Below are 18,241 nucleotides of genomic sequence, written 5' to 3' on the forward strand. Positions count from 1 at the left end.
CAGAGATTCATATTTAAAATGTAAATAGTCTCGTTAGCAGAGAAGATGACATTTCAGTTTTTTTTAATAACCCATAATTATGTAATTTACACAAAACATTACGTGCTTTACAAATACAAGCTCAAAAAATAAGGTTTCTTTTTCAACAACAATCACTCAGAGACACAAATGCCCCTAAAGTGCTTTTACCTTAATTAGTCTGACAATTCAAAATATGCTGAAAATACAAAAACTCATAAAATTATTGAAAAACGGTAACAGTAAGAACTTTTTTTTGTGTGTAACCAATACTTAAGCATATTATTAATAATGAAAATTAAACAACCATTTTAAACCTTGCATATGGAACTAAACGAAGGTAAAACCAGCATGCAGCCTGTCATTCTGGCGTGCACAAAAGCTTATTAATTGCCAAACACTGACTGGTGATGAAAACAGAAAAAGGAACGACATAAAAAAATCTATTGTTCGTAGCTTCACAGCTAAATAGACTTTGTCTAGCATCTTTGCGAACATACATAAAACCCCCCAACAGCGAGAACATAACGCTCACACGACATAGTACAAAAAAACTATGCACAAATACAAAAAGGTCACTCTGCCTAATCTCCGGTTACATCGATCTCGAGCACGTCATCTTCCTCTTCTTCTTCCTCGGGAGATATCACGGGTCCATTCTCACCCGCTGTGGTGAGACTCACTTTGTCTGGGGAGAGAAGAAGAACGTCTACCTCCACTTCCTCCTCTTCCTCATCCTCCTCTTGATCACACCTGGAGCTCCTGCAGAACCGAGGTGGAGTCGTTCTCTCGGGGGTCTGGGGGTTCACGTTGTGCACCATGTTGTCTTCTCCAGGCAGGTCACTGAGAGACGATCCTTCAGTCTGCAGCGGTTCATCAGACTCTCCTTCCTCACAGGCTGGTTGTGCCAAAAGAAAGAGAAAGAACTCAGATGGATTATCTGGAGTAATTGGGACAATGTTTATTTATATATATATATATTAGGGCTGTGAAACGATTACAATTTTTAATCGGGTTAATAACAGGTTTTTATGGATTAATCATGATTAATCACATATTACCGATATTCTCGGTATATTTTGTGAGAACATAGAGATTTATGACAAAAGACGGATATATACATTTATACATTCTTCTATACAATGGTGCTGCAACTCAGCAGTTATTTCAGTTTTCCATATGGAACATTAATACATCTTCATCCTAAACAGAATGTTTAACCCTCCTGTTACCTTTCGGGTCAATTTGACCCCATTCAATGTTTAATGTCGGTGTTCTTTGGGGTCAATTTGACCCCAGGCTGTTTTTCACTGTGTCAAACATATAAGAAATATCAACTTTTTTATTTATTTAAAGGGCTATTTAGGTAGTCAACAAACAAACATAAAGTACCTCACACTTAAACTTGGGAAGCAATATTAATTCTAATAATTTTCTGGAGGTTTTAATTGCTGGGGTCAAATTGACCCCGAGGGTAAAATATGTTAGTAAATGTAAAGGTAACAGGAGGTTAAACAGAACATTTTCCTCTTGTTTGTCAACCATTAACTCCACCATGACACAATCTAAAGGCCTCTAGTCTTCCTCTAGCAGCTGCTGAGGCAAACTGACTGTGTGGGTTTTCTTCATGAACTGGGCCGTGATGAAAGGGACGGCGGGGACACCGCTGCAAAGCTGAAACCTCACCGGCCCGGACAGGTGGACAGATTGACAAGTGACTTTTTTTTTGCTCGGTCCCGATGCGCGCGCACGGAGCTCTGTGGCGCGCGAGACGGAGATCGATAAGTGTTAACGCAACGCGAAGAGACAGAAATGCATACCTGCAAACTCATGAGGGGTGAAAAAGGTGACAACGGGGGGGGGGGGGGGGGGTGCAGGTGACTTTTTTTGTTTTTTTGTCACCACACCACATCCACGTTGTTTGAAGCCTCTAAGCTTTTAGAACCACAACTACAGTCATTTTATTGTTCTGACCACAAATCTAAATAATGATAATAAACAGTTTAAGAACAATAGGTTCTCCGCTCTCACTCAGCCCTATAATGATAGTAATAACAAATATACATTGTCATTATATATAATATGGTTAAAGTCATTCATGAACCAACTTCCTTTTTTTTTGCCTGAACAGTCCTCATGGACTTCTCCCTGAATCTGTTCTGTCTCTACCTGTTTGTCACGATATTCATATTATAACTTCTATACATATTACATACCTGCCATAAATATCATGATACCCGATACCAGAATTCAATACAATACCATAAAAACAATATGGTTCCATAAATACGAGACTGGTATATTTATCTATAATAGTAATAAATAAAACATCTGTATGGTTCACTTTTTACCAACTTTTTCAACACTTAACAAATGACAGTAATATGAGTATTCATACAGCCAGATATGAATGAAACTACATGGTTCCATCATAGCATTGATTATACACTATGAGGCCGTTAGTCTCTGACCAGATGATCCACAGTTCATCAGGATGAGCAGCTGGAGAGTTACACAACTTTACAGACTGAAACATTTCACTTCTGGCATCTTTTTATTTTTTAAGCCAAAGTCGGTCTCTAAAGCTGCGCCACTTCTCTCGCTGAGAGCTGCGCAGCGCAGTGTGCGCAGACAGCTCGACACGGAGCAGCGCGTGCGCTCTGATCGCTCTCTTAATGAAGTATCGATACTAAAAATATGATAAATCACATCGTGTTTAACGTACGGGTACTTTGTTAGCATCGCTACACCGTGCAGCGTGACAGCAGTCGATGTAGCGGACTAACATTAAAGCTAACCTGAACCCCCAAACGATGTGGACATCTGAACGCTGATTGGCCGAGACACGTCCATCAAAGATGTTTTATTGCGAAGAAGAGCACCACTTCACACTTTTCTCGCCGTCTCACTGCAATCTCAACGGCAGCGGGCCAGGTGACCCCCCCCCCCCCAGAAACAAAAACTCTTCGGATCTCCACGATTCACGTGGATGACCTATTGAGTTCAAAACGGTGAATTTCACCGAAAGGTGACAAGTTTGCAGGTATGGAAATGACATGCTGCTGTGGAGATACGATCAACAACAGACGTTTAGTTTAATAAAAGAACAAAGACGTGCTCTAGAGAACATGTCAGGGGGCGGGCCAATCTCTTTAATGTCATGCGATCTACCGACACTACGCCGCGATCGACTGGCAGGTCGCGATCGACGTGTTGAGACCCTGATCTACAGGAAGTAGAAGTCGTAACAAGGTTTCCGGAGGTGAACCTGCGGAAGGATCATTACCGATGAACAGACCGTCTGCATGAGAGCGGACAGAGTTCAGATTGAAGTGGTGGATTGGAAGCTCATTTTGCAAGTGACTTTTTTTTCGTCCCGACGACCAACAACAGACGGATTGGAAGCTCATTCTGCGCATGCGTTAAATGCGGTAAAAAACAACAACTAGTTAAACCTGTAATTTAATTAACGCGTTATTTTTCACAGCACTAATATATATATTTGTTTATGATATATATATAAATATAATATATATATATTATTATATAAATATTATTATATATATAAAAGCAGGTTTTTATAATCAAATACATACTTCACTGAATGCATTAGTCTTTATATATATATACATACATATATATATACATATTTTTGTTTTAATATATCTACAAATATAATATATGTATAATATAAATATGATATATATATAAATATATAATAAATATTATAATATATATAAAAGTAGCTTGAGTTTATAATCATATGCATACTTCACTGAATGCATTAGTGATTCAAACCTAACTTTTTAAAAACGTTTAATAAAAATTCATTTTTGAAAAAAAGGGCGTGATTAAAAATATGCCACTTCTGACTTCTGAAGAGACGCTTTACCTTCGTCCGGATTCCTCCGCGGCTTCTCCGTCTCAGCCGGTAACTCGGCCTCTTCGACAGAGAGACCTTCGACGTCGAGGGAAACCACCGGGAGGGACCCGTCGCCCGGCCGCCGGGTCTCGTCGCCGGTGGAGCCGCTCGTCTCGTCTCTCCGCGACCCGCCCGCAGATTTCTTCAAATTTTTACCGCCGCGTCCATCAGCCGTGGCGTTGGAGCCGGCGTGACGCTCTCTGGCCACATTCCTGTTCCGAGGCGATTCGCCAAACGTCTTCCCGTCCTCGCCGCCCGCGACTTTCGCAGTTTCGCCCGTCTTCTCGTCCCGGCTTTCTCTCGACTTCTTCGTCTTCGAGTGTTGCCGCTTGATGAGCTTCTGAAACTCCGTCAGGCTGACCATCCGCGGCCGTTTGGACGCCGCGGGTTTCCCTTCGGACGACGTCACGTCGCCGTCGAGGGTCGCCTCGGCGCTCGAGGCCGTCGGGGGAACCGCCTCCGCTCGACTTCTATCCCTGATGCGTTTTTTACGTCCCTTTGTTTTCCCGCTCTCCTCTTTCACCAAACTGCCGTCGGCCTGCACCTCTTTTTTTACGTCGAGGCTCTCCGGAGGAATCCCTTCGACCTTCGTTTTCCGCGGCCTTCCGCGGCCCCGCTTGGGCGCGTCTCGTTGACTCACAACCGGCTCTCGGCAGACCTCGGGCTTAGAAGGCAAGCTCACGACGCTCGGGCGACTCGGGGGCGCCAGAGTCTTTCTCAGAAAGCCCCGGGTCCTGATGCGCGTCTGGTTGCCGTCGAGGTCCCCGGCGTCTCTGGGCTTCTCTCCCGGTTCGTTCGCTTTCCCCGCGACCGCGTTCGACTTGTTCGAACCGGCGGCCATTTCTCTTTCCTTCGCCAGAACATTGTTGCTCGACAAGCTGACTAAACAAACGCTCAGGTTGATTTGCCCTTTCGTTGCGTTGCCGGCTTTCGCGTGCTGCTGGCGTGCCGAAGGGGGCGTGGCTTCTCGCGCACAAGCCGCACGCTTCCTCTTCCTCTTCTTCGGCACAGCGCAATCGCCTTTGGCGTCGACTTCTTTGCATTTGATTTTCTTCTTCATCTTCACGAGATCGGATTTCTGCTCCGCCGCGGTTTGACGACCGGCGGACGTGGCTCCTCCCTCTTCTGCCTCTTTAACGGAAAAAGACGCCGTCGGGGTTCTTTGTTGATTCGACTCCATGTGCTTTTGCAGCTGCTTTGGCCCAGGGGGGACGCGGTTTGAAACCTGGGGCGGAGACTCGCTTTTACCCGCTCCGTGAGTGATGGCGCTGAAAGGAAATTGCAGCGGCCTGGAGTTCGCCGCGAGCCAGGGTCTGAAGCCGTGCGCGGGCGACTGCGGCTGGACGTCATCGCTTTGATTCGTAGCGCTGTTGAAGGTAGAAGTCGAAGGAGAAGGTAGGTCGAAGGCAGGCGGATGTTTTGCCGCCGCGGTGGACGGCCGTAACGGAGAGAGACATCGAGGGAGCCGCAAGTCTTCCATGCAAGCTAAGGAATGAAAGGACTGGGCTTCATTCCCATGATTCAGGGGCAACAGCTCGAGGAGAGCGTGGGGGAGGAGCTTCTGCCCGGCGAGCGTCTCCGGATACGGATAATGTCGCGTTTTGGACAGCGGCGCCCCCTGGTGGCTCGTTCCATCCGCTTGCCCCGCGGATACGACGGCGGGATGAAACCGGGGGGGGAAACACGGCCGTTGGTGGAGCGGCGCCGCGGCCGGCTGCGCAGACGGAAGACTTGAGCAGCCGGGCTGGTTCTGAGCTGTAAAACAACAATAGATACCTGGAGGACAGGTGAGAAGTGATCATGAAGTGGAGGACAGGAGGGGGAGGGATTAAAACCGGAAGAAACATTTCAGGTAGACTTCACCTGATCTTGTGTTCCTTAAATTTATTTAGCAACTGCTTAACTTTACAATACAAGATTCAAGATTTTATTTGAACCCTTCTGTTCATTACCAGATGTAAAAAAAGTTTAATTAAGAGAATCAATTACTCAGAAACATTTCCTTATTCCAGCTTTTGTTGTTGTTGCTTTTCTCTATTTTATAGGATAGTAAAATTACTAAATTTGAGACATTTTGGTCAGACAGAATAAGAAATTTGACGTTAAGGGACAGTTCAGACTGTGAGGTTGAAGTCTCATCCATAGTCTGTGTATTACCAACAGGAGTTTACACCAGTTTAGAGAGACAGGCTTTTCTCTCCTGCCGTTACTCCTGTTCAGTTTCTATTCTGCAAGAAATACACAGACTATGGATAAATATCTCGTCAATTCATTTATGTAAAAGATTTTTTAAAACATCTTCCTTTTAAGAAATTGTGAAGGGCCTTTTTCTAAATGCTGTGAAGTAAACAAGCGAAATAAAACTCAAATAAAAAAGGACTAAATAGATAAAAGGATGGAGCTATCGAGAGCCACCACATATATGTGAATCAATATGAAGAAGATATTTCTTTTCATTATTCTAATGACGAAATATCTCTCTCTTTGGATTAAAAATGTCAACTCGTCAACACTAACCCAGAATGTAACAACGAGGCCCTCGTGTGTCTAAATACCTGGATCTGTCGACGCGTGACCAATTTGCGTCCCAAAATCCGGGTAATACGCACATCCCGCTGGACCGGCGGCGCCGTGCATCCGACTCTGCGGTTGCTCGTTCTCTGCAACCGGCTCCCGGCAGACGGCCTCTGCTCCTTCGTGGTTCGGCTGAAGATAGTGGGACTTCTTGCAGTCTCCGTCCAGGTTCGGCAGGATGTTCAGACCCATCATGATGTCCTCCAACAGCTTCTCGATCTGCTCGTCGCACTCGTCCGCCGGGCCCGGAGGCTGGGGGGGCGGCGGCGACTCGAGGCCGTGGTCGAGCTGGGGGTGGGTCCCGGGGCGAAGGCGCTCGGGGGAGGCGACGGCGGCGGGTTGAACAGTCGGGGTGGGCTCGGGGTTCCGAGTCGGGCCCGGCTGCACACAGGAGGAGGGAGCAGGCTCGCTCTTTGTGAGGTCCGTCTGCAGCCGTTGGTGGCTGGAGCCGTCCTGTAAAAAGATGAGACGCTTACAGTCCTATAGCTTTGATCACGTTTAGTGTGAGAACAATCAAATGACACTTTCTAAAAGTCTAATTATGGTGTTATTTTATTCGCGAGATAATCATCTGATGACGATGAAACGGTCCATAAAGCTATCGACAGGTCTAGTGATGCCAAGTTGGGTCGGCACCCCGAATATGAACCACTCAAACAAAACTTCACCTTTCCATGCAAGACAGAGTTAAATGTAAGAGTGGATTTATTTAAAAGCTGAAGTTATTGTTTGGTGTGTTTAATGGAGAGAAAAAAAAGCATTATGGGACCAGGAGGTCCAAAGTGCCAAAATTGTAATGAGCAAGAAATAAATCTCTCCTGATGGGATTAAAATAACACAGTTATGTAGCCGTGTTTGCAACGGTCATTTTATGTAAAACAATAAATCCCCCAAGACACATTAATACTGAGTATTTATCAAATTTAGCAGATGAAGTGATTATAAAATTGATATATACACATTTATTAACATACAATTAAAATGGTCTTTTGTGTATAAAACACCACCACACGTATGTTTATGTATATATATATATATATATTTATTAGGGCTGTCAGCGTTAACGCGTTAATCTATGCGATTAATTTGGCCGCGTTAACGCACTAAAATATTTTAACGAAATTAACGCAACTTTGTTTACTTCCGGTGTTCGTTGAAGTTTTTACACTGTTTCCGTTTTTAAAACAATTATTTCTCCGTGAAAATAAGGAGCAGAAATCACGATTAATGAATTTCAAAATGTGCGATTAATTAGTTAATTTTTTTTAATCGATTGACAGCCCTAATATTTATATACCCGTTTAAGGGAGGTAAGAACCGACAACGCCTCGTCTGTGTTTTGCATGCTCACCACCTCCCACACTTCTTCATTCCGCCTCTTCAGCTTCACCTGCACACAGGGAAGAAAAGACGGCGATGAAAACCATCGGGATTCCTCTCAAGTTTGTTTTGACATTGAGACGAAAAAAAACAACCGTCATGAAAACAAAATCCTCAAATGTATAAATGACAAGTCTTTTTTTTAACAGCCGTGACGCGAGTCAAACTTTAAAAAGGCGACAGCAGTTGAGCGACGCCCCGACACGTTTGATGAGATGAAGATCACAAACCGCGTCACACAACTTCATAAAAAAACAAAAACCGTCGAGAGAAAAGTGTCCCAAAAGTAGTAAGACGCAAAAAGAAATAGTCTTTTTTTACGCCCGACAGCAGACGAGAAGAACGAGAGAGAGAGATGCGTTAAGATCTCTGGCTGAACTTTAAACCTGGGCTGTCATGGTTGACATCCTTAACCCCCAATGCCGCCCCCCCCCCCCCCAACCATATTTAGCTATTTTCTTCAACGCAAAAGTAAAAGTGTCACTTCCTAAGAGCGAGGAAAGACTCGAACTTTGACTGTCCATCACAAGGAAGTTTATTCAAAAATCTAATTTAGCTTTTAAGGTTTATGAACCTGCAAGACAATTCACTCCCGGTTTATTTTTCTACATATAATAATAATAAGAATAATAAACTAGAACGGGCACTCGGTAGAGCGCATACCTTCGCATATCACAAGATTGGGCATTGAATTATGAACATGTTGGCATTAGTTGCATGCCAATTGGATAAAAATGTAATGGTAAAAAGAAGATTTTAACCTTTTCATGACCTTGGCCTTATCAATCCCAAAATCTAATCAAATGGTGAGGGCCGCAGAGTGAGAGGTCAGAGGGGATCCTCACCACCGAGCGGCGTCCCCGTCCCCCGAGTTGAATCTCTGGGTCAACTCAGCCGACTCTCACATGTCTGCCCTTATAGACTGATGTTGACGGTAAACGCATTCGATCGGGAGCGCGCGAGGATTTTGATAAAGTTAGCGGAAGGATTTAAGTGACAACATCCGGTATTGCAAAGTTAGCGGAAAGAACCACGTGAAACAACATCCGTTTTTCAAAATAAGATGTCGACAAATCATACACGAACATATAAAAGTAAACAATGAACTGATTTTGTATCTTTATAGATCATTTCTGAGATTTAGCTTAAATTATGCTAACATTAAAACATTTTTACTGGACCAAGGAAGAGTTTATCAAAATTAGTCAGTCTTTTGTATGTTAAGAAAAGTCCTGTATATAGATTTCCCCAAGAGTTCCAGGAAATGAATAATGCAGATGTGTTCCATACATATCTGAAATCCTACAATAGCAATCAAACAATTTTAATGTATCAATTAGGACATTTTCAAAGTAAAGTCCTAAATGTTTAAAGAAATCGGTAATTTCTTTAATGTTTGAGTTGCTTTATATATGTATTTCCTCATAGTCCTAGGCAATAATGCTACACAATAAATAGAATGCTTCAATCGACTCGGTGATCGGTATTATCGGTGATCGGCAGATACTGATTTCAGTGATCGGTGATCGGCACCAAAAACCTGATCGGTGCATCTCTAATCATAACATCATCAAACCCTAGATGGTATTGAAAAGAGAACGTGCTGCATAGTAATATTTATTTTTGATTCCGTTTCCTAAGAGAAACTGCTTTCTATGAATGCATTCAATCAATGGGTGGGGGGGGGGGGTGGTGAGAGTGTGCTCACCCGTGTGCGCGCATCACGGCAGAACTTCGATGTCGGCGCGCGCATCGCTCTGTCACGCGAGCCGAGAATTGTTGACGGGGGGTAGACGAAAATTACAGAGTGGCGGGTGGAGATTTCACCGTTATAATGGTAGGGGAACCACTGGAGTTGATAAGCGTGTTTTCTTGTCTGATCAATACACAACTGTGAGGTGCGTGAATGGACAGATCGGCCAGCTGCTGATCACTCACTCAATAGCTTGACTTGCTTGAATAGATGGTGCGCGCACAGCGCGCAAAAAAATTTTTTGGGGAGCACCGAAGACCCATTATGACCCAGGAAAAACCCTGTGTGCGCCCCTAAATTTTCTGCTTGCGCCCCTAAAATTTTAAGTTAGGGGCCACTGTGCTCCTAGTAAAAAAAGTTAGTCTGGAGCCCTGAATAGATAAATAAATACACGGCGATCAAAACAGAACCTTCTGCATTGTCAATGTGACGGCAACTCGTCCTTCGTACCTTGATAGAAATCTGTGTGGTCTGCTTCTCCATCATCTGCTGCATCCGTCTCAACTTGGCCAGGCTCTTGATCCCGACGGTTGGACGCGCGTGCCGTATCTCCGTCGACTTTCCTCTCCCGTCTCGTCGCGCCTCCCCCCCGTCGCTCGGCCGCTCCGCATTCTCCCGGACGACGGCCGGTTTGCCGTTTGTTCTTCTGACCTTCGGTCGCGTCGCTTCTCCGGCCGACGCCTGCGCGGCGCCCCCGACGTCAGACGGCCGCCGGCGGGCTCCGTCGTCCCGGGGCGTCGCGGAGCTCGAGTCGTCGCCGGGATAAAAAGAGAACGCCGTCGCGTCGCTGGACGGTGACGGCGTCGGAGTGGGATTCGTTACTCTTCCGGCAGATCGGCCGAACGCGAACTCTCCATCGGACGTACGGGAGGAAGGCGGGGAGCTAAAACGTCCGTCAACTGCGATGCTTTGGGATCGCAGCGAGGTCGGACAATCCACATGTTTAGCGACGGAGGGTTCCGGCTCTGAGGATGGAGGTTCAGCTTGGACAGAGTGTGAAGAAGAGCTCCGCCTCCCCGCGGATGCTCGCCGTCTCTTTTCAATCGGAGAAGCGGCGTTTCTCCATCCGGCGCCCTCGGCCTGAACTCTCGCGTCCCACGCCGCTCCGCTTTCGTCCTCTCGGCAACTCCCAACGCGACCGTTCCGGTGGTTCCCCTCCCCCGCCCGGCCGTTCGTCTGTCCTTCCACCAGGTGCGCGATGCCAAACTGGCAGGCGGCAGCCAGCAGGTCATTCTGCTCGGCGCTCCCTTTCACCTCCACCTCCCCGGTGTACAGAAGACCGACCAGCTTCAGCAGGGTCCGGGCCGTCACGGCCTGCAGCCAGAGCTCGCGCTTCTCGCCCGACGGAGGCGACGGGGAGGCGGACAGCTTCTGAGAGAGGTACGGACTGAGCGCCGCGAGGATGCAACTGTGGGTCGGGACTGAGATGCCTTCAACGAGTCAGAGAAAATATGTTAATATCGTATTTCCATTTAAATAAACATAAAAAAGGTTACGTATGCTAACACAGCTCACCCTCGGTTTTCAACAGGACATCACAGAATTGGGCATTGTTCTGTTGTTTCTGCAGCTCTCCAAGAAGCTGCATGTCATAACCTGGCCACCTGTACCGCTGCATGTCCTCATGGGTACTGGGAAGGACCGCAGAGGAAGTCAGATAAAAGAAATATGGTTGATCTTGATGCACATGTACTACTGTGGGCGCCAGTGGTGGCCTCAATTCATCGTCTATTGTCACTTTTTGTTCCTTTTCCTTTAGTAAAGCACCTTTAAAGCTATGCACCATGACTAGAAATGCCCCTATAATGTTAACCCTCCTATTACCTTTGGGGTCAATTTGACCCCATTTAATGTTTAACGTCTCTAAAAATATGATTGACATGTTTTTTGCTTCATATTTCACGACTTTTCCTAATTTATTGGGGACAACTGGGAAAACATCAAATTCACATGATGAAATGTTTTCAATGTCCTGAACACAACTTGTAGGCATCGGTCAATTTGACCCCAGGATGTTTTTCAGTGTAAAACATATAAGAAATATCAACATTCTTATTTATTTAAAGGGCTATTTAGGTAGTCAACAAACAAACAAATCACCTGACACTTAAACTTGGGAAACAATATTAATTATAATAATTTTCTGGAGGTTTTAATTGCTGGGGTCAAAAAGGGTAAAAGATGTTGAGGGTTAAACTAGTTCTTCACGAGCAACCTCTTCCTTTAAAACGCAAGGCATTGAATTCAATAAGAGATGTGACGTCAACACACATCAATAAAGTGGAGCATTAATGTTGAATATCTTCTTTACATCAACCACGTGGAGCCTCTGACATGTTGCTGAACTTCATGTTCGGGAAACAAAGTGACAGCCATTTTATTTTTGTAGGGCAAGTTTATTCCATTTTTATTTTTTATAATGTCCTCTTCCAACACAACCGGCTTATTTACAAAATTGAGCAACGTGTGTTTTTATGTGATCATTAAAAGAGTTACAGGAAGTTAGCTAACTAACTTATTCTTGTCTCGGCGGCTAAAAAAATAAGCTAGCTAGCGTTACACCATTATCCCACTAATGGAGAGAAGAAACACAAAAGGCCACCTTTTAAATTATAACGTTAAGTGGATTGATAATAACGTAACCCAGCGGGATGAACACTTGAAGCTAACGCAGCGCTAACGACGTTAGCGGACACGACCGTGGCGCTCGCGCTCCCAAAGCTAATGTGAGGCGGCTACCGGGAAGCTAACGGCGAGCATCTCTAACACTTACCAGTTTCTTTATGCATCCGTTGCACTTGTGCGGGCTTTTCTGCGCCATTAAGATGCACGTTAATGCGGTGAAGACGTCGGAGGCGTCAGGTTACACGTCCGTCGGCTCCCTTCACAGACACGGGTTGTCGTAGTGGCAAAAAGTTGGCCGCCGACTCAAAGCGCCCCCTGCCGGCCGCTTTGCACATGACAGCTCAGGCCGAGGGACCACGTCCACAACGACTCACTGGACCATTATTAAAATAGTGAGATATTAAAAGTGTGAGATAAACAAGAGACACAACGTGAACTCTGAAAAATCATTTTCTTTTTTATTAAAAACAGTATTGCTAGTTACATGATTCGTAAATGAGAATGTGCAACTTTCTAAGAGCCAAGGCAAAGAGATTAAGGTGTAGTCCAGAATGAGATTTAATGTTTCCAGTAATCTGATGACTGTCGGATGATTTGTGTTTAGTTTTAACTTGTTTTACATTTAATTTGAGATTACAGACTGAATGTTTTCAATCAAAAAGATAAAGCGGATTGCATATGCATTCACCAAGAGCACCCAAAAACAATTTAACCCAAATCAATATATATATATAAAAGAAAAAGTAAGACATATTTTAAACCATTAAAATTAACAAATATACTCTTGTATATAATTTTTAATGTGCTTTTATTTATTTTTTTCTCCACTTTTTCCAATAGAAAATTCTGGTCTATGCCTTCTTACACTTGCTCTCCTCTTCTTTCTTTTTTTAGTCAGTCCATTCTCGAAGGCAACTCGTTACTTTGAGAAAAAGAGGCACCCTCCTGTCCGTTTCAATTGGGGATGTATAACAAACACATTTTTTTTAAAGGTAACAAAAAAAGAAAGAAAAACACAATATACCCTCCCCTAGTGCTTCTTTTAATCATCCACTCAGTAAGTATCTACATCTCACTCGGCACTAAGAATAAAGTATTCTTCTACAGAACAAGCAGAACTGTACTTATGAAATTTGGGGGGAAAACCCCCCAAACAGACAACACTGCGCCGTCTTCTCCCGCGTACTGTTCTGTAGTCTTAAAGCCAGCTCGGCTACGGGGTTTGAGAAGCAAGTCAGTTATACAGAACTCAAGAGTTTTATATATCTTATTTTAAAAAACAACCAATTCCATTTACGAGAATCCAGTTTTACATACGTACACGGTCACATTATTATATTATTTTTTTGCAGAATAGAAAACTGATGAGTTCCATATACAGTATTTATCAACTGGTAACCCGCTGTAGAAGAAGAAGAAGAAGAAAGAGACACCGTGATTGGTCACTCATGCCGTGTCGGGCACGCCCATCAGACCTCTCCTGAATGAGCGAGGCACTCCAGTTAGCCCACACGGATGCTGTTTGGTCTATGTACACATTTGATGACAAGTAAACAGACCCCAAAAATCCTGTGATACCTCCTAAGAATTACAAATGTTGCGGGGGCGGGGCTTACAATAACATAAACAGACTCTATCCTCTATTTCTCGATGCTGAAACCGCCACACCCTTTTTTTGTTGTTGTTTTTTTAAATATATTCGTGGATCACAATCAAATACAGAAACAAACGGCAGCGTCCCCCATGCATCTTGTTGCCGGGCGGTCCGACCCGAGACGGGCTGCACAGCCTTTTCAGTGTAGCTGCTGTACAAGTCGAGTGGCGCTCTGGCGTTCGGTAATTGGCAGCAGCAGCAGTGTCCTTTGGCACAATGTACATGTGGTACAGAGCAGAAGCGAGAAGAGGAACTACCACTACCCGAAAAACAGAGGCAGAAGCTTTTACACGTATCTGATTAGATCAGTGGGAGGAAAACATCATTTTTGTGTGTGTGTATTTAACCGATAATGAGAGAGAGAGAAGGACGCATGCCCTCGAGTTTATGTGTATGCGACATTTCAACGTAAAGTGTCCTGTTCTGATCCCGACTTTCTAATTTAAGTCTAATTTCCCACCTCGGAGAAATAGAAAAAAAGCCACAATCTCTTGCTTTTTCGTCAAAAAGAGAGAGAATTAGTGTCGTAGTTGTAGTGTCCTAGCGTGGAGATGTAGTGTTGTGGCCCCCGGGGTCTTCACTTGAGTGGTTAGAATTTATTTGTTTTCGAGTTCAGGGACTTGCAGAGCACAAAGTGGTCATAGTGTCTCGTCCACGGTTGTCCACTAGGGGGCGAGAGCGCAGATCCAAGTCAGTTTTTTTCTTTCTTTCTCCGAGTGGTTTCCATTAGTTTGTCAGCTGCAATGGAGGAATGTAACAAAGTGAAAGAGAGAGAAGAGAGGCTGCGTGAAGAGGGGGATACGAAGGATGGCGTTCAGTCCCCGATCGATACGCCGTAGTCAGTTCAGCAAGGGCAGTAGGTGGGAGGAGGTTGTCGTCTCGTGATGCACACTATCAGATTTTCTGCAAGAGACCAAGAGGCACAAGTGTGGGGATTAATCGCGTGGAGCAGCGGGAACCGTCACACAAATTTAAGACAGAGGGTTACATTATATATATTTTAAAAGTATAAAATACTATAAAGAATATCGACTGCTGGCGTCAAAGTCGCCACGAGTTAAGACGTAAATTACACAAACTGTGCAAAAAAAAACACAAATCACAACAACAACTATACTGTCCACAAACATCACAACGGAGGCTCAACAACACTCGTCAGACGCACAACTTTTAACGCACAACTTAAGATGTTTAGGCCATGCGGTGAGTTGAGAGGAGCGGCCTGTGGGACACACATACCATGCGCTGACATGCAGTGTGACAGTGGGTGTGGCCTAACCATCGTAGGAATCCATGAGAGGCAAAGCGGCCTGCCTCTCCCCATACATCCCTCCCTGAGAGAGAGAGGAGGAGTGTGTGATAGAGAAAGGAGACCAAAGGCGACACACAGGAGACGGCACACACAGCGAGGAAGGGGGGAAAACACAGAAAGAAAAAAAAGGATGAAAAGTGTGAAAAACCAAAAGGAGGAACCATGAAATAGCGAGAGAGAAAAGAGGGAAATAAGGGCATCGGAGGAGGAAGTAAAGGAGGATTAATAATAGAAAACGGTTAATAATAGAAAACGGTTAGTCTCGTGTTACGTTGTGTTCAGGGGAGAAACGACACGGTGGGAAATATGTGAGACGCACAACAACCACAGCGCTGTGAGGCGTGCATCGACATGCCGCCTGTGGACGTGTGTGAGAACTCCTCCGTTCCCACGGTAACACTCGAGCTGGAGGTCCAACGACGGGGGGGTGCGTGTGTGTTTTTGTGTGCATGTGTGCTTTTATGTGTGTGTGCGTGTGTTTTTATATGTGTGTGCTTGTGTGTTTTATGTGTGTGTGCTTGTGATTTTGTGTGTCTGCGTGTGTTTGTGTGTGTGCGTGTGTTTTTATGTGTGTGCTTGTGTTTTTGTGTGCGTGCGTGTGTGATTTTGTGTGTGCGTGTGTTTTATGTGTGCGTGTGCGTGTTTCTGTCTCTGTTTGTGTCTGTTTGTGTGTGTGTGCTTGTGTGCGTTTGTGTTTGCTTTTGTGTGTGTGTGTTGCACAATTCAATAAAGATCCATATTTCCATCCATTTGTATATTCCAGCGTGGTGATGATGTGTAATCGATATCCAGAACCATCATCATCATCATCATCATCATTGATTATTATTATTCACGTGTGTGTGTGTGTGTGTGTGTGTGTGTGTGTGTGTGTGTGTGCTCATGTTTTTTTACCTGTACTGCATTCTTGTCAGCAGGTTCGAGTGTGTTATCCAAAATGTTCCTTCTCACCCTCTGGTCCAGTGTGGAGTAGGCATCTGAAGAGGACACACATTATGTTTAACCAGAGGGGGGGGGGGGTGAGAGAGAGACAGAGAGACAGAGAGAGAGAGAGAGAGAGAGAGACAGACAGACAGACAGACAGAGAGAGAGAGACAGAGAGACAGAGAGAGAGACAGACAGACAGACAGACAGAGAGAGAGAGAGAGAGAGACAGAGAGAGAGACAGAGAGAGAGAGACAGACAGAGACAGAGAGAGAGAGAGACAGAGACAGAGAGAGAGAGAGACAGAGACAGAGAGAGAGAGAGACAGAGAGAGAGACAGAGAGAGACAGAGAGCGAGAGAGAGACAGAGAGAGAGAGAGACATGCCAGGAACACTTGCCTGGTCCCATGTCATTCATTGGGATCATATCCCGTTCCCCTTTGCCTCCTGGGTAATAAAGACACAAAGACAATAGTTTGATTAAAAGAATAAATATTTATATAAATGTTTAAATGTTTAGTGTATGCCGGCTTATGTTTAGAGCGCCTTTCTTTTAAAAACATGAATTATTGCAAACTCAGCGTAAATAAACATGTGAATATTCAAAATGTCCAAGAATTTTCCAAAACCTTTGGGATATTTAGGACTTTTCCAGGCCTGGAAATAACCATTTTTTAAATTCCATGACTTTTCTAGGTTTTCCATGACCTCTGATGTGAGAAATGTGCCGTGCATTAGCAAAGTAAACCGTAACACAAAGAGATGAGGCACCTGACCCCTAGTGGTTTAACTTTTAGCGACAGTTCAATATGCAAAACAACCCCTGAGGCCATAAGTCAGGATTTTAAATGCAGCGTTTCAGACACGAGACACAAATGTAACTCTTGATATATTTGGCGTTGCGGCGCGTTCCCCGACCTTTGTCGATGAGCGGCAGGGTGCTGTCCTCGTAGCCGCCGTTGGCTCTGGCGTTGTTGCCCGGCGGGTTCAAGTTGACCATGAAGTCCGTCTTCTTCCAGCCGTCCTTCTCCAGAGTGCGCCGCAGCTCCTTGTAGCCCCACACCGTCTGCAGCACCAGGCCGGCGCCGCGCACCTCGCGCTCAGAACGATTACTGCCGGAGAGAGAGGCGGTTAAAAAAAAAGATAAGACTGAAGCTGCGTTCACAAGAAAGCATTGCGAAGTGTTCGCGCGAGTAGATCCCGGAAGCAAAGTCAACGTCCAGACGCGAGTGGTTGCGATGGATGCGAAGTTTAAATATTTCAACTTTGGCGAAAAGTTCGCCCGACGCCGAGTTGCGAGAGCCAATCAGCGTCGAGCTGCTCCTCCGTTGGTGAATCTAACGGCTGCTCTAGTGGAGCTGAAGAGACGTTCAGACTATAGAGGTGGAAGTCACCGAGCTGTGAGCCTACGGGTGATGTCATGGATAAATATATATACAGGGTTCTTACACATTTTGACCAGTGGATTTCCAGGACTTTACTGAAATCTCGGAATAAACATGAACAATTTAGAAAATGTTGCGCATTGACCGTCTTAAAAAAAAAAAAACATTAATTATTTCAACCTCGGCATAAATGAACATGATTATAACAAATTTCCATGACTTTTCCAAAACTTTTATGATTTAAGTTTTTTCCATGACTTTTCCAGGCCTGGAAATGACCATTTTAATATTCCATGACTGTTCCAGGTTTTCCGTGACCGTACGAACCCTTTATATTTATTTATATTAATGTTATGAACTCAAACTCGAGGGCGTTAGATGTTCAGACGTGTGTGAGACGTCTTCAACGAGTATAAAGCAGAACTAATGGTTAGTTCTTCATGGTGGATGAAGGAGATGATAACTGTTTCCACGGAGATACGCCCCGCCCCTCTAAGCCCCGCCCCCTCTAAGGCGTGAATGAAGCAAAATGCCACAAAGTCAAGCCAGGGTTCTTACACATCTTGACCAATGGATTTCCAGGACTTTAAACCAAATTTCCATGACCCAACAGAAATCTCGGTATGAACATGAACAATTTAGAAAATTTTGCGTATTGAGAGCGTACGCCGGCTTATATTTTGAGTGTCTTTCT

The 18,241-nt window shown here is 44.7% G+C and overlaps 2 protein-coding genes across 11 annotated transcripts in view; both read right to left on the minus strand.

Annotated features, from left to right (window-relative positions):
• Positions 1 to 46: 46 nt before the first annotated feature.
• Positions 47 to 11,265, minus strand: LOC130190285 (uncharacterized). The gene is made up of 6 exons (XM_056409608.1): positions 11,163 to 11,265; positions 10,098 to 11,077; positions 7,866 to 7,904; positions 6,496 to 6,967; positions 3,911 to 5,716; positions 47 to 916 (listed from the first exon to the last, which is right to left on the minus strand). Exons 1-6 carry the CDS (start codon positions 11,263 to 11,265, stop codon positions 603 to 605), a joined length of 3,714 nt encoding a protein of 1,237 aa, XP_056265583.1. The 3' UTR covers positions 47 to 602.
• A 1,441-nt stretch (positions 11,266 to 12,706) lies between these two features.
• ctnnd1 (catenin (cadherin-associated protein), delta 1) overlaps positions 12,707 to 18,241 on the minus strand; it is a 31,145-nt gene continuing 25,610 nt past the window's right edge. For 9 of the 10 annotated variants that reach the window (XM_056408313.1, XM_056408309.1, XM_056408311.1 and 6 more), the window contains 5 exons: positions 17,081 to 17,274; positions 16,562 to 16,609; positions 16,133 to 16,215; positions 15,166 to 15,260; positions 12,707 to 14,829 (listed from right to left, as the gene is read on the minus strand). In XM_056408313.1, the coding sequence (XP_056264288.1) occupies positions 15,201 to 15,260; positions 16,133 to 16,215; positions 16,562 to 16,609; positions 17,081 to 17,274 (385 nt within the window). In that variant the 3' untranslated portion in view covers positions 12,707 to 14,829; positions 15,166 to 15,200. The remainder of the gene's footprint in view (positions 14,830 to 15,165; positions 15,261 to 16,132; positions 16,216 to 16,561; positions 16,610 to 17,080; positions 17,275 to 18,241) is intronic. The other variant, XM_056408307.1, reaches the window with a different exon arrangement.

The sequence above is a fragment of the Pseudoliparis swirei genome, chromosome 24 (genome assembly GCF_029220125.1).
Source record: "Pseudoliparis swirei isolate HS2019 ecotype Mariana Trench chromosome 24, NWPU_hadal_v1, whole genome shotgun sequence".
Classification (NCBI taxonomy): Eukaryota; Metazoa; Chordata; class Actinopteri; order Perciformes; family Liparidae; genus Pseudoliparis; species Pseudoliparis swirei.